Here is a 17,724-nt window from a genome sequence, read left to right as displayed (position 1 = left end):
CATTATGAAATGAAATTTATGACAAAGGAGAACCTGAACAGTTGAGAAGGTGAAATTCTATATCAGACAAGAATGAGAAAACATAACTTTCAAAACTGCGGCAGTTGGACTCCCCTGTTTCCAGAGGCTTACAGAATGATGTTAAAAAAGAGTTGATGATCAAAATGGGCATATATTTAAAAATAAATCTTAATAAAAAACAAATAATGAAAAATAAAATAAAAAATTCAATATTTGATGTTAAATGTTGTACTTTTTTGATGTTGGGGCTATAAGAAAATAGATGTTATGTTCCAAAGGAAAGAAAGAGATGCATGTGAAGTGCCTATATGAAAATATATTTGAAAATGTATAAAAATGGCCAAAAAATGTATTTCTGCTTTATGTACACTGTAAAAAATGGCTTATTAGTTTAACATAAATAATTAATGTAGTAAAACGCAATTGAACTTGTTTTATTCCCTTCAAAAAATGACTCTTACTGAAAGAATTGATCAGTCAAACTATTTATTTTAGTTTCTTTGAATAAAATTAGTTAATTGAAGTATTTTTTGATTAGCCATTTTTAAACTGTACTTTAGAGTTTTAAAGACATTTCAGAATCAAACAATATATTTGAAATATATTCCACATATAAAAACACATGACCAACTATGTTTTTCCATGGGAGATTTACTTGTTGAGGCTAAATTTTCTGTTGGAAATCTGTAATAGGAACATATTACTTACAACAAATTACTTATAATCTCTTACTCATTATAGCTTTTAACATTTTTTACTTGAAATGAATTAAAAGATTAGTGGTCTCTGAATTTTTCATAGTACCATATACCTAAACTGTAAAAATGGTTTGTGAGATCAACCTTAAAAAATGTGTCATGTGGTAAGAAGTAAATTACCCAGTTTTATTCATCCTAAATAAATACTTTGAATAAACTATTCTTTCAACCAGCATGTTTTTTAAGCTGAATAAAACTAGTTCAATTGCTTGTTACCACATTAAATAATTTTTTTTAGGTTGAACTGACAAACCATTTTTTACAGTGTAGATATATTATATATATATTTTAAAAACTTGTGAGTTATTTAAAGGTAAGAGTAACATGCTAATTGAACTGGTTATCAGAATTTAGAAATGCTGTACACAAGCAAACCTGCGCTTTCTACTTCTTCAGTGTGGAACTGAGGGAAACTTTGGGGACATACACTTCTTCACACTCACATATGCAAACACGTATATGTGCCCACGCACCATAACTATTTAATCTGTTTAATTGAACCTGACTTTGAATAAGTAAACAAATGAGGAAATTCACAAGGGGCACCTGATCCCCGCCAAGCTAATGGATTGAAGATTTCTATCCCGTTGGGGTATTTGAGTAAACACGGCGGGCTTATCTCCAAATTGACATGTTGCAGTGGCATCTGCATCAAGTTTCTGCGCTAAAGAGGCGTTGAACTCTTGATACGGCCTTGGTGACTGGCCAGGCAGGCGATTCGCCGACTCAGCCGGATTGCTTTAATTGCTCCAGCTCCATTATCTGTGCCCTGATATAAGATCAATGTGATTAATCTCTGAAAATAAGAAGTAAATATCCAAGTCTAGCCAGTTCCTCAGCCAACATGAAATCAGAGGAAGCTGGCATGCTCTAGAAAAAGTTACGTGATTCAAAGGTTAGTTTTCACTTGAACTAAATATATTACATCAGCACAACTACTGTCTTTTAGCTCACTCACTTTGGGCTGTAATTGTGTTGATATTTTCTTCAGGCAGAGATGACACACAAATCATCTTTCTTTGAGGAAATGAAGAAGCATGCAATGCACGTACAACCAAAGATCTAAGCCATGAAGTGGTACCATTGCTGTATTTCACTGACAAATTTATTAAAGACCTGTATCACTTAATCATAATTATCATCATCATCATCATCATCAGAGAATAAATAAGACATAAAACATCTTTCACATAAACAAACACTTAGATTAGCCTAAGGTCTTGCTTGCCCAGGCTGTTTCAATAGAGTGAAACGAACAAGATACATCTGAAAACACACAAATGCATAGAAGTAGTTCTATTGAATAACAAGAGACAACAACTACAACTTGTCTATCCCTGTTTTTTTTTAATGTACAAAGTCCTAAATATTTATATTTCTGTATTGATGATGTCCAAGAAGGGCTGTATAAAAATAAAGACTCCACAATGCTGAGTTGCGATATACAGTATATATAGACATTTGGCAACGACCAGACATTTTGACCAAAACTGGTGATGTTACACTTAGACATCAAGAAGAGAAAGGAGAAATAATGTCCAGTCTTAGAAATGTCTGCTTTATGGGTCAGACATCTACACCAGCTGTAAAGGGACAACATCCTGTAGTTTCTACCTTAATGCACCAGTGCTGATGGTGCTGTCCAATGGAGAAAAATGGAGCTATCTGGATTGTTTTTGTCTCAGGCATCTTGGTAACATTGACTTTGAACGTTTCTTTTTAACTTTTGTTGTCTTCTTCTAGGCTCTGTCACATGTGACCAAAATGAGTATTCTTTATGTCATTGCTGTATTAAAAGGCAAGTGTACGCCCATTCCCAGTATTTAGGAGGTACAAACTATTCTCAGTGATGGTGTTGTGTTTTTGTAAAACCTCACCAAACACATTGGACCCAAGAAGTCTTTTTCTGGATCATTTGACAGGAGTTTTGGGTCCATTCATGTGGAGTCTCTCTCCTGTCCAAAACTGCTAATTCTTTCACCATGCAGACGACAATAAAGACAATGATTCTGACATTACAGCAAAGTGACAGTTCCTCCAGCAGTCATTGTCTGAAGTTCTATCTCAAGAGACAAGTCAACTCGAGCCATTCCATTTCTTTTCACCCATTTTTGCACAGTTCCTCATCCACAGTCATCAAAATTGGCTGTGATCTACCTCGTCCAGCCAAGATGCCGGACTTGCAGGAAAGTCCGGGTACCCTCCACTGCTTCCAGTTGAAATATCTGAACTGGGGCCGTTTCCGCCACCCACCATGCGCACAGCTGGACCCATTCCAGGACCACCGCCACCCTGGCCAACCATGGACAGGCCAGAGTCTGGATAGACCATGCTAGATATGAGGGGCTGTTGCCTAGGTATGGCCTGTAGGGAACCTGGGGACTGGGGCAGGCCGTAGGGGCTGCTGGATCGCAAGTCATGAAACTGGTCCTGGGATTGTAGAACAGCTCCAGGATCTAGAGGAAAAGGAGCATGAGGTCCACCCTGTCGACCCAGAGCTGGGGAACTATCACTCAGGCTGCTGTAGAGGCCATTAGAGTGGCCCAGATCAGACATAGGAGGCTCATCTGCATGGACAAAAACAGAAAGATGAGTGAAAAACTTTTACAAGGATTTGACTCAAGTCAGTTCTGTTTCAGTTTTGACTCTTTAGGAAATAATTCATTGCATCATAAAATCTCATTCAATTTGCTTAGATTTTATCATTTTAGTTTGGTTCTGTATTTTGAAAAATGCTGAAAAAATGGAGGAACTTGGCCGAGTAGTGAAATACAGACAGTAAGAACTTTTACAATACAACTTTTTTATTTTGCATTTGAAATTGGACAATATTGGACAACTGTACAATATTATTATAATTGATTGTGACAAAGTGAGTGAATGTGTCTGTCTGTCTGTCTGTCCTGTGATGGACTGGTGACCTGTCCAGGGTGTATCCTGCCTTCTGATTGATTACTGCTAGGATAGGCTCCAGCACCCTCCACCACCCAGAAGGAGAAGCGGCTTAGAAGATGTATGTGTGTGTGTGTGTGTGTGTGTGTGACAAAGTGTGGTAGAGAACTGGGTAAAGAGTAACAGATACATTGTACAGTAACAGAAGTCTGCAATGTAAACCTACACCTGTACGGTCAGTGTCTCTGATGAAATTACCCTAAATGTAGGTAGAAGGTTACATATATAGATTAGATATAGTTTAGTTATATAGTTTACATACTGCTATTTGAGTAAGATTGACTTATATTCAGTCCACTAACAGATAGTTCTGTACCTGTAAAAGAAACTTCAGCATCACTGTCCATGCCCTCCTCCTGGATGCTGTCCTTGTCAGATTTGGAGCTGCCCCTTGACCTCTTCATGTTCCGAAAGTACTGTCCCCACCTCTGCCGTCCTGCATCCTTTTTCAGTCTCTTCTCTTTTGCCCTTCTGTTTTGGAACCACACCTGTGACAGAAAGGAGTTTGTTACCATTTGCACATACTAATATTAACAGTAGTGGTATGTTCCTAAGGTTGCTTGTTTCTGGAATTCTCATTTCAATAACACATATTTTTAAAAATTCATTATTTTTTTACATTTTAAAAATTGTGTAAGAACCTTATTGGCCATTACAATTGCAGGTTACTTCCTGGAACTATGAAAGTGCAAAGTCAGTGACTTAACACCAAGAACCGATTAATTGTCAAGGTCTGCGGGGGTCTTTTTTTTTAAACCATAGTGGTAGAGTGAAGCAGTGGGAAGACCATAACAGAGAGACTCCTGCTGCCCCGGAAAGATTTATCGAGGATGTAATTAACTCACAGACAGCTACAAGTTGTCCTCAACCCCAGCAGCAGACGGGTTACACTGAACGCTTACGTCCAGGCCAGAGATAATGATACTGGGAAGGTTTCAGCGGTCAGTAAAGGGCAGAATTACACCCGCACAGTGCTTTAACCCCTTATTATTGATGAGCGTCCACATCTTAAGACTTGTTATTCATTAACTACATGGAAAGCAATCAAAAATAACAGTCTTGCTATTCTTTTCTAGGCATTAATATTACAAGCATGAATGTTTAGGGACGCTAACAGCTTTTCAAAGGAAAAATGTATGAAAAAAGGAAGAACTGTCTTAGTTTGTTCACATTCTAGGGAGCGATACCTAGCTACATGGAAAAACATGCCAAATGATTGTGTACTTATTTTATTTGCATTAATTAGAACATGTTAACGTATTAAAAACACTCTTCAGTGTAAAAAGCTGCTTTATGAAGGCACATTTTTCATTGAGAAGTCTAACCTACATGTAATTTAACGCCATTAAATGATGCTTGTAAGTGTTTCAGGTCAGGCAATGCCTTTTTGCTCTTGCAAAGGTTTTTGTAAGAAGCTTTTCACCTTTTTGTGAGTAATGGACACTAGAAGCTCTTCCACTTTAGGTCCTAAGTGTCCTTGCAAATGCATAAATTAATATATATGGCCACGGTAGGCCTTTTCTCACGGACAATATGCAAGCCTCGCCTTTTAGTATTGTTAACGATCTTCGTCCATTTTCTGCTCTCTGCGCTTCACTGGACTCCATTTACTCATAAATTAGAGCCACCCAGCTACACCAATGGCCCTGCTCTTATTTATTTCAGCACTTCTAATTACGAACATGTATAGTTATTAATCGTATTGTGTTGGTGACCTTTGTGCCTGGCTTATAGTCTGTAGTGATGAACCGAGGTGTTTTGCTGTATGCCTGTTTGGTGAGTTGCATTTCATTAAGGCACACTTTAGCTATACTCAAGTAAAGGCCCTTATTCTACACTGGTCTTGTCATTTGTTGTTGCACTGAATGATGTTTGATATAACTGCCCTGTATAATATCCTCATTCAAAAATCAGACTGTTAGAAACGTATATACATAATAGTAATATCATGTAAATTTCATGATGAAAAAAAAAGAAAAGACCCAAAATTATTTGGAAAAAGTCCGATTCCATTGACGTACATCAAATGTAAAGTATGTTTTTTCTTCTCCTGTAAAATTACCATTTTGGAGATTTTGATCCAACAGCAACAACAATATACTTCAGTATATTCTATATATAATTCAGTAAATAAACTGTAATTGTGCATTTAAATGGGCACTCTGTGTTCTCCGTACATTATGTGTTACTCCTTTGATGTATTCTTGTTAATTTGCATCTTATGCTTTCTTGCTGCATACAAAAAAAATGAGAATTTGCAGATGAAAGGGAAAAAGCAGAGTGGAGCTGCCGTACTTGTACCACCCTCATGTCCAGGCCTGTCTCTGAAGAGAGCTGCTCGCGGACATGCCGGGCTGGTTTGGGCGAGTTGTTGTAGGCATTCTTCAGAGTCTCCAGCTGTTTGGCTGTGATAGTGGTCCGTGGCCTCTTGGCTGTAGAGTCGGCTTCTGTAGTTATAAAAATAACAATAACACTCTTTACTAACAATAACACTTTTCATTTTAGCTACAAAACCTCAAAGTTCTTCACACATGAAAACGGTGGAAAGCCAAAGCGTTAAAAAGCAACATTTATGAAAGTTACAAATCAAAAAGAGGCCCAGAAAACAAGGTATAGCCTAATAATAGAATAATATGTGTCATCTAGACTTAAAAACATTATTAACATTTCTTATATTTAGGAGCTATATAAACATCACATTAACTTCATGATGGTAAAAGAGGGTTATTCTGAGGTCAGAATAGATTCATTTGAACCCTTTCCCTCCCATCAGGCTTAGGATGTTAGAGTTATCTATGAGAAAAAATTGCAAACTGCAAATACTATATTATAACTGTATTATAACTATGTAACTAACAATAGCTGTAGATAACTGCAGAATAATTCTCACAGACTAAAATGATATTAAATTATGGAACACGCTGCACTGTATACAGGTTCAGCTTAACAATGATTTATAAATATTTACATATATACAAATACAATCGTTCAAATATATATGGATATAAATATAAATAAAACAAGCACTAAAAAGCTTCAGACCTTTTGAAAATATCAGTAACTCCTATTGATTATTCTATATCTGCTACAAATGACTTTGTGCCTACTATGAATGATTTTTTAACCACTGTGAATTATTCAGTATCTGTTATGAATTATTTAGTAACTATTGTACATTATTCTGTACCCACTATGAATTATTCAGTATCTGTTATGAATTGTTTATTACTTATTGTACATTATTTAGTACCCACTATGGATTATTCAGTATCTGTTATGAATTGTTTAGTAACTATTGTACATTATTCTGTACCCACTATGAATTATTCAGTATCTGTTATGAATTGTTTATTACTTATTGTACATTATTCTGTACCCACTATGAATTATTCAGTATCTGTTATGAATTATTTAGTAGCTATTGTACATTATTTAGTACCCACTATGAATTATTCAGTGTCTGTTATGAATTGCTTTGTACTTATTGTCCATTATTTAGTACCCACTATGAATTATTCAGTGTCTGTTATGAATTGCTTTGTACTTATTGTCCATTATTTAGTACCCACTATGAATTATTCAGTATCTATTATGAATTGTTTAGTAACTATTGTACATTATTTAGTAGCCACTATGAATTATTCATTATCTGTTATGAATTATTTAGTAATTATTATACATTATTCTGTACCCACTATGAATTAAGATGAAGATCTGTTAAAAATATTAATACTTCTGTATCTGCTAAAAAGGATTAATCTCCTGAGTTATTCTTTCACCACTTTGAATTATTCAGTATTTACTCTTAGCTACTGCAAATTATTTTTAGAATTTTTAGAATTATTATTTAGAATCTAGGTAGGATGCACAATAAATTCTTTTTCATCACTATACATTTTAGTGACTGCTATGAAATATTTAGAATCGACTATGAATATTATTGATCATATTATTAATGAACATTTTTTGAATGATTAAGTTATGACTACCAAATTAATATGAAATGCATTTAGCTTAAAAGATTTAGAATCTCAGTCTGGAATCTTTTTCATGGTTTCTTCTTCAAATTTTTTTATTTTGTTTTTGATTAATGATGATGATTCAGAAAAGGTCCAGCATTCTTTGCTTCTGGACATATCTGTGGTCAAACCACAGAAACCACAAACCTAAAAACCAGAAAGCAATAATTAGGACTAGGTCTGTAGTATTTATTATAGATATAAGAGTTCATCTTTTGTTTTTCTACAAATATTATATGCTTAACACATTAATTGCGTGTAATATGGAAACAGAAGCCTCACTGTCACATTACGGATTGTGGCTGTTAGAATTCAAGCCTTTTTCTGCTTGTATAGACTGGATTCTAATAGATTGTCTGAATTCCCTGGTATCTGGTGTGTTGGCAGAACTGCACTACACTACAGAATGTTCTAGCTGCTGGTGCATTAATCTGTCCCCGCCGTCGCTGGGTCTATATATCATGCTCCTCCTGCTCCGTGAGGCTCATCTCTTACAGAAGCACCATTTGTATGGCTCCTGGACGGCTGTATGCATTGCACTGGCTGTTATCGATTCGGAGGCTGGCAGTGCACAATTAGCTCTGCTGGGTCAAGCGCTTATAGATGACCTCATGACCAGGATGATTAAGTTCACAGTTAAAAGCGGCCAATCTATATGAGGTCATTGGATTAAAGAAGTTAAAACAATTAAATGCCTCACGTGGAGCTGATGTCTTAATGTCCTAATGTCAAACAAAATACATTTTAAGTAGAGCTTATCCTCAGTGGACTGCGAAAACTGGACACATGGCCGATGCATTTGAAGACATTTGGAACTTTTTTTCATCATTTTTTCTGCTTTTTTCAAGTCAAAATGGACTTTTGCCAGAGCAGTTAGGATACTTTACCATACAACCGTGTTTTTACTCTTGATCACTTTTTGGAAGTTCAAAAATTCAAAAATATCACATTTTTTTCCGTGAAATTTGAAAATTTTCCACAATGGTCACATTATAAATGTTTATCCTAATTTGTGCAGGTAATGCAATTCAGGTCAGCACATGCCTTTGCTGACCTTTGTCTTAATGTTATTGTTTAAAAAAAGTGTCAACTGTTTAAATTTGATGACGTTCCATTCAAATTTTTATTTTATTTAAAATATAAAATTACGTCTAGCACTTTAAAATAAGACTTCCTTTATAAATGTTGGTGAATGGATTTCACATTGTTTGTTTATGGTTATTAGTTAGATTATAAACACTTCATTGATCATTAGTAAGTAGTTATAACCCATTAATAATCAGGGCAAAATTGAGCTGTTGTATCTGATGAATATAAATATGGGATGAAGCTGACAGCTTTAATACTAGCTAATGAAGAAGACAAGATAAGAACAGTTAACATCAAAATTGGAGGGTTAACTATGAATGGAGATGGGTTTATGATTAGGCAAACAACAGGCCACTGTTGCCCTTTTTTATTTATGGGTTATGAATGCTTATTAATGATTTTAAGGTTCTTAAGACCTCATTAATAACCATCAATAAACTCATTTTAAACTTTTCACGAATGCTTTATAATGGAAGCCTTATTTTAAAGTGGTACTAAATTGTTTATTTATTTATTTATTTTTTACACCATAATGTTTTCTTTCCTGTCAAGGAATTTCCTGCTTAAATTCCCTTGTATAGTTTAAATCATGCCAACATGTTTCATTGTTGTTAAATTGCTACGTTTTAATAATTCATTTCTAGGAAAATGGAAAATTTAATTTAAAAACTGAGTTTCAAATTTTAACACCAGGCTATTTTGGCCAAGATCAGTTGATTTACCAGTTGTGTTTGGTTAACATCATAAATGAATATAATAATCTATGGATACATCACTGATATTGTTACTGAATATGTTTTGGGTTCTTTTTTTAGTTGGTAACTTCAATTTTAGCTTAAATATTTAAAAAATTAAGTGCAAAAAGGTGATTAACTTTATTAAAAAAAGGTTAAAGCAGTGAATTATTTTCATAGATGTTAATTGAATAGAGTTTTGTGTTACTAGAGTGAATAAGCATGACAAGGCAAGTTTGTTTACAAGGCATAACTGTAAATATTTCATATCAATATATCAGAACTCATTGCAGGCAAAGCTGTACAGCCCAGCACGTGAAGGAGAATCCTTCTCCTAATCCTCGAATTCAATGTGTTACTTTAACCTCAACTTATTGGTGTAAAGAATTAAGTCTAAAAAAACATATTTTGTTTTTATATTCTTTCTCTTATGTAACAACCACCAAGATTCGTTCAAATTGGTTTAGATAGCATGGATATTTGTGTTGTTTGTATTTGTTTGTGTTAAAAATTCAAAACTTTTATTAGAAGCAGGTCAGTATATCAAGACCAGTGAGGTTTGAAAATTCAGCTCAGATAACATGATTTTCTGTTTTTTTTTTAATTTGTTACAATAATTTCAGTTTCAATAATTCAAAAAATTTAAGATAAACAAATTCCTTACATTAAAACTTCAGAGAGCTTTTTACTTTCTTGCAGAATATATTTGCAAGTATTGGTACTAATAATAAAGGAAATACAATGTTTGTAAACATCTTTTAGTTTGGCCCATTTTAAACGCACCTCTTTGTTTGGCCGTCTCATAGTCGGCCTTACAGACCAGTCGACTGTCCTCCATCAGGTAGTACTCGTCACCTGTGGCCAGCTGCCTTTTGCAGACGATGCAGGCGAAGCAGTGCAGGTGGTAAACGAAGTCCTGGGCTCTGCGTACCACCTGGGTCGGGGGGATCCCCTGCTGACATGCCGCACACTTCGTTCCGAACCTCCTTTACAAACACAAAGAGGGACAGACAGCTGGTCAGGAATTCTGACTGGCCTTACTGCAGCGCTCAGAGGACAGAAGCAATAGAAACGCAGCTCAAATGAAAGCCTAAACACTGTGAGCATAAACAAGGAGGAAAAAATGTAAATAATATTTCAGCGCAAAGTCCAAGAATGAAATAAATGGAAAAAAAAAGTGCATTTATCCAAAATTAGCAGATGCAAAATATTGAAAATGAACAAATAAAACGAAATTCATGCATAAATTCAAGAATTTGCAGCCAAATATTGCCCAAGGAGGAAAAACTACATTTATGCATAAATTAAAAAAAAATGAGCAGCCAATCAACACTGAAAAGATTTAATGTTCCTAAGATAAAAAAAGCAACCTCGAATAGCCAAAAGCAAGTCACTAATGGTAAAATAATACAAATGCAACAGTAATAATCATTAATAAAATAAAAATAGAATAGAGTTATAGAATAACAGAATAATAGAACAATAGAACAGCAATAAGATAAAAAAACATATTTTGCCAACTTCTTAAAAAAATCTACATGTTAAAGCAGCGAGGTTGCTTAGTTACAAGCATGCATGAGTGCAAACATGTCTAATGTAGCATATTATAAGACCACAATGCAAAACTAAGAGCAGAACACAAAGTGAAATTAAAAATAAAGAAAAATAATCGAATGTAAAATTTTCACTGTAATTGGTCAGTTTTCATAATTGCTTTGCAAACTAATTGAATCCCATGTGGAATTATTTACAATACATTGCAGATTTTTTTTATGCGCGGTTGTGTTCAAAAGTATGCGCACCCCTGGTCAAGTTAGTCTACATGTTTTGTTTGGGGTTTTTTTAAGGGAAAAACGTCGCGCGTTCTTCCCCCGTTTCTGCCCATTTTCATTATGGTTTATTTGCTGAATTTAAAATATGGACAAGAAAGATTTGAACTGAGCAAAAGTTATGGTCCATTTTTAATGTTGGGCTTGATTTTTGTTTATGCTGAAGTCGCTTTTATTTCAGTGAACATCAGTAAGAGCTGAATTAGAGCAGGGCTCACTTGAAGAAGTCCTCCTTGCAGTACACGCTGTCTCCTCGGGTGAAGCACTTCTCGGTCAGCTGGCTCTGACAGTCGCTGCATTTCAGACACTTGCTGTGCCAGTGACGGTCCAGCACCTTCAGGATGAAGCGGTCCACTATGGGCTGACTGCAGCCCGCACATACTGGGATATCTGACCCACAGAGGGAGAGAGAGAGAGAGAGAGAGAGAGAGAGAGAGAGAGAGAGAGAGAGAGAGAGAGATCATCAGTACACTCTTAGCAAAAAGATAATTCTTCAAATGTTCTTTAGTGAAGGGAATGGTTCCATTTAGGACCTTCAGTTCTGCATAGAACATCTCAATCAATCTATGAGCCATACGATAATGCAAAAAAGCATTTAAGCGAGCAAATAGCTCTTTGAGTGCTCACTGATTATATATATATATATATATATATATATATATATATATATATATATATATATATATATATATATATATATATATATGATATAGTATAGTATTATATATATATAATATAACAACCTTGATGAATAATCGACATATTAGGGGCTGTAACAGAATCCCGTGTCTATTCGAATAGTCGGCTGAGTTTTTACGAATAGCGCGATTAATGAACGGACAACGAACATTTTGCGAATAGGTTTGTGCTCAGGTTACAGCTGCATGCAAAAGCTTGAGCAGCCCTGGTCAAACCCCATGCTGGTTTTCTGATGGTAAGTAAGGAACTCGTCCTCTTCAGAGACACACTGCTGCACATTTCAACACACGATGCAAAAGTTATTTTATGTTTTCATCTGTTAAACTCAAAACAGAAACAAAGGCATTGCAGTAAAATGACGGGGAAACGGACTGGTTTAAGATTTTAAAAACGTTTTGACTTGTTTTAGATTTCGTTTCTTTATAAAATCTACAAGGCAATAAATACACTTCTACACGTTCTACACTACAATTCGCACAAAACATAATTAATAACAACATCAATTAGTCTCTGTGGTGAACGTGTTCACTTACTTACATTCACAGCACCAACAACACGGCATTTGGCTTTTGCGCAGGACAGTGTGCTGAAAAACGCTCAAGACTTTTTTTAAAGACAATAAAAAACCTCGAGTGAAAATGATCGAAATAAACCAGCAGAGCAAGCGGGTTCTAGATTTAGTGAGCTGCTTTTACACGAGAGCAATGCTACTACTACTACTAATACTACTGTTACTACTACTACTATTACTAGTACTACTGTTACTACTACTACTACTACTACTACTACTACTACTACTACTATTACTACTAATACTACTGTTACTACTACTACTATTACTAGTACTACTGTTACTACTACTACTACTATTACTACTAATACTACTGTTACTACTACTACTATTACTAGTACTACTGTTACTACTACTACTACTACTACTACTATTACTACTAATACTACTGTTACTACTACTACTATTACTAGTACTACTGTTACGACTACTACTACTACTACTACTACTACTACTACTATTACTACTAATACTACTGTTACTACTACTAGTAGTAGTACTACTACTATACTACTGTTACTACTACTACTACTGCTAGTACTACTACTACTATACTACTGTTACTACTACTACTATTACTAGTACTACTGTTACTACTACTACTACTACTACTACTACTATTACTACTAATACTACTGTTACTACTACTACTATTACTAGTACTACTGTTACTACTACTACTACTACTACTACTACTATTACTACTAATACTACTGTTACTACTACTACTATTACTAGTACTACTGTTACTACTACTACTACTACTACTACTACTACTACTATTACTACTAATACTACTGTTACTACTACTATTACTAGTACTACTGTTACTACTACTACTACTACTACTACTACTACTATTACTACTAATACTACTGTTACTACTACTATTACTAGTACTACTGTTACTACTACTACTACTACTACTACTACTACTACTAGTAGTACTACTACTACTATTACTACTAATACTACTGTTACTACTACTAGTAGTAGTACTACTACTATACTACTGTTACTACTACTACTACTACTACTACTACTACTACTACTACTACTATACTACTGTTACTATTACTACTATTACTACTACTACTGTTACTACTACTACTACTATTACTACTAATACTACTGCTACTACTACTAGTACTACTACTACTATACTACTGTTACTACTACTACTACTACTACTACTAGTACTACTACTACTACTATACTACTACTATACTACTGTTACTACTACTACTATTACTACTACTACTATTACAACTACTATTACTACTACTACTACTACTATTACTACTACTACTACTATTACTACTACTACTACTGCTGCTGCTGCTGCTGCTGCTAATAATAATAATAATAATAATAATAATACTTAACTCGTTGAATCCCTTCCATATTTTGGAACGAAATCCATATTAAATGTATTTTATTATTTAAAGACATGTGATCCTTTTAGATTCGCCTGCAATGTTTACCCGAAATATTATACATCTATGCAGAAAAGTATTTTTTAAAAATTAAAAAAGAAAGAAAGAAGCAGAAACAAAAGAAAGACAGAAGAAACAAGTAGAAAAGGAAAAAAGAAGCAGAAAAGAAAGAAAGGAAGAAGGAATGGAAAAAAGAAAGAAGCAGAAAAGAAAGAAAGGAAGAAATAATGGAAAGAAAGAAATAAGCAGAAAAGAAAGAATGTATTGTGTTTTATTGTGTCTGTGTAATCAAACTGTGCTGTATTGTGTTTTATTGTGTGTCTGTATAATCAGACTGTGCTGTATTGTGTTTTATTGTGTAATAAGACTGTGCTATATTGTGTTTTATTGTGTGTCTGTGTAATCAGACGGATGTATTGTGTTTTATTGTGTGTCTGTATAATCAGACTGTGCTGTATTGTGTTTTATTGTGTAATCAGACTGTGCTATATTGTGTTTTATTGTGTGTCTGTGTAATCAGACTGATGTATTGTGTTTTATTGTGTGTCTGTGTAATCAGACTGCGCTGTATTGTGTTTTATTGTGTAATCAGAATGTGCTGTATTGTGTTTTATTGTGTGCCTGTGTAATCAGACTGTGCTGTATTGTGTTTTATTGTGTGCCTGTGTAATCAGACTGTGCTGTATTGTGTTTTATTGTATGTCTGTGTAATCAGACTGTGCTGTATTGTGTTTTATTGTATGTCTGTGTAATCAGACTGTGCTGTATTGTGTTTTATTGTATGTCTGTGTAATCAGACTGTGCTGTATTGTGTTTTATTGTGTGTCTGTGTAATCAGACTGCGCTGTATTGCATTTTATTGTGTCTCTGTGTAATCAGACTGCACTGTATTGTGTTTTATTGTGTGTCTATGTAATCAGACTGTGCTGTATTGTCTTTTATTGTGTGCCTGTGTAATCAGACTGCGCTGTATTGTGTTTTATTGTGTCTCTGTGTAATCAGACTGCTCTGTATTGTGTGCCTGTGTAATCAGACTGCGCTGTATTGTGTTTTATTGTGTCTCTGTGTAATCAGACTGAGCTGTATTGTGTTTTATTGTGTGCCTGTGTAATCAGACTGCGCTGTATTGTGTTTTATTGTGTGCCTGTGTAATCAGACTGTGCTGTATTCTGTTTTATTGTGTGCCTGTGTAATCAGACTGCGCTGTATTGTGTTTTATTGTGTCTCTGTGTAATCAGACTGCGCTGTATTGTGTTTTATTGTGTGCCTGTGTAATCAGACTGAGCTGTATTGTGTTTTATTGTGTGCCTGTGTAATCAGACTGCGCTGTATTGTGTTTTATTGTGTGCCTGTGTAATCAGACTGTGCTGTATTGTGTTTTATTGTGTGCCTGTGTAATCAGACTGTGCTGTGTTGTGTTTTATTGTGTCTCTGTGTAATCAGACTGTGCTGTATTGTGTTTTATTGTGTCTCTGTGTAATCAGACTGTGCTGTATTGTGTTTTATTGTGTGTCTGTGTAATCAGACTTTGCTATAAGTTGTTGTGACTCTGAAACACTTTTACTTTGATTAGAGGAGTTAAACACTACAGTTCATCCCCACTAATCAAGAAACAAACTGCTGAAAATGTCACACATTTCAGAGATAAAAGGCGTCTTATGAACGATGACTTACAGAAAATAAACCAAAAAGAAAAATACTAATAGATAGAAAATACTAAAGAGAAAAGGACACGTGAAAAATGATCTGCTCCTGTTTTTCAGTGGCTCACTCAGAAAAAAGGCGTATTCGAAAGATTGTTGGTGTAATACAGTACCAGAAAATAAGGTTCTTCAGAGAACCGAGACAGGTTCTTCATCAGGGAGTTACGTCATTACAGGAAATACTAACCATGATAATACTAATACTAAGAATACTAATAATATTAATACTGTTACTAAGAATAATTATTGTTATACTATTACAAATAATAATATCGATGGTAGTATTAATGTTATTACAAATACTATTAATAGAAATAATATTAATTGTACCATTAATAATAATAATTATTATTATTATTATTACATTACTTATACTACTACCACTAATAGTAATACTACTATCACAAATACTACTACTACTACTACTACTAATAATAATAATAATAATAATTCAAAGATAAAAATAACAGCTGATCATTTACTATCATAGTTTAATGGCCTGTTAAAGTGTTTCAAGATGAAATCTGAGTGATTGATCATCAACGCGCGCAGTAACCTGATCAGAGCAGGTCAGAACTCTGTGACGAAAGTCCACATCATCATCATCATCGTCATCATCATCATCATCAGTAGCAGCAGCAGCGCACCTTTAAGCGGACTGGCGCGCGCCTCAGCGTGTGAGCGCGTCGGGGTCTGAATCAAACAGGCGGAATCAGGATTTACAGCGGAAAACACACGGGAAGCCGCGCGCTACGGCAGCCACACCTGCGCGCGATCACGCGGGAAGAGATCCTGTCACCTTAATTGCGTCACCGAGGGGCTTTCACGAGCCGCGATTTCTGCCCTTTCATATTCATGTTCATCATTTTCGTTCGTTCAAATTCATAATAAGAAACAACAACAACAACAACAACAACAATACTACTAATATATATATATAGGTGTGTGTGTGTGTGTGTATGTGTGTGTATATATATATATATATATATATAGGTGTGTGTGTGTGTGTGTGTGTGTGTGTGTATGTGTGTGTATATATATATATATATATATATATATATAGGTGTGTGTGTGTGTGTGTGTGTGTGTGTGTGTGTATGTGTGTGTATATATATATATATATATATATATATATATATAGGTGTGTGTGTGTGTGTGTGTGTGTGTGTGTGTGTATGTGTGTGTATATATATATATATATATATATATATATATATATATAGGTGTGTGTGTGTGTGTGTGTGTGTGTGTACTTTTTAAAATTTTGATGCAAAAAGTTTTTTTTTTTTTTTTTGCTCTATACCAGCTAAACACACGCGCCAAGCAGGAGCACGTGGAGGATTCATTATGCATTACAGCAAGAAGGCTAGCAATAATAATAATAATAATAATAATAATAATAATAATAATAAATACAAACACATTGAAAATGTGAAAACTTGAAAAACGACTAAATGAATTTGTCCGTGTTTGTAAAAAGGGGATTTGTAAAAAAAAATAATAATTCACACATAAATACGCATGAAAGTAAATTAGCGCGCGCTGACAAACGAAACAACGATCGCTGTTTATCTACCCAGAATTCCCAAGAATCACATAGTTATGAAATAATGAAAACGAATCAGTCAACGTGCCTCACATCTCAGCCACTGAAAGAATGGATGAAAAAAGAAAATACAGGCAGTTATGTGGGAGAACATGATAATAATAATAATAATAATAATAATAATAATAATAATAATAATAATAATAATAATAATAAAGTGTGAAATGATGAAACGGCGGCTCGGCTTGTATTTTGAAACTGTCCTGATGCTCCTCGCGCGTCGCGCGGAGAGAAAGATTAAAAAGGAGAAAAGTTGTTTTGCAGTTTTGCTTCAAAACAAAGACATATGTCCGCGCGCAGATCCTTC

General features: G+C 34.6%; 1 protein-coding gene across 2 annotated transcripts in view; it reads right to left on the bottom strand.

The window, feature by feature from the left end:
• Positions 1-1,866: 1,866 nt before the first annotated feature.
• Positions 1,867-17,724, bottom strand: part of lhx3 (LIM homeobox 3) — a 23,561-nt gene continuing 7,703 nt past the window's right edge. For both annotated transcript variants that reach the window (XM_017702865.2, XM_017702866.2), the window contains exons 2-6: positions 11,621-11,792; positions 10,357-10,559; positions 6,027-6,178; positions 4,048-4,219; positions 1,867-3,346 (exon numbers count right to left, since the gene is read on the bottom strand). In XM_017702865.2, coding sequence (XP_017558354.1) covers positions 2,916-3,346; positions 4,048-4,219; positions 6,027-6,178; positions 10,357-10,559; positions 11,621-11,792 — 1,130 coding nt within the window. In that variant the 3' untranslated portion in view covers positions 1,867-2,915. The remainder of the gene's footprint in view (positions 3,347-4,047; positions 4,220-6,026; positions 6,179-10,356; positions 10,560-11,620; positions 11,793-17,724) is intronic.

Source organism: Pygocentrus nattereri, chromosome 23 (assembly GCF_015220715.1).
Source record: "Pygocentrus nattereri isolate fPygNat1 chromosome 23, fPygNat1.pri, whole genome shotgun sequence".
In the NCBI taxonomy this organism is placed as follows: domain Eukaryota; kingdom Metazoa; phylum Chordata; class Actinopteri; order Characiformes; family Serrasalmidae; genus Pygocentrus; species Pygocentrus nattereri.
Note: the sequence above shows the minus strand (reverse complement) of the source record. Positions and strands in the feature narration are given on the sequence as shown.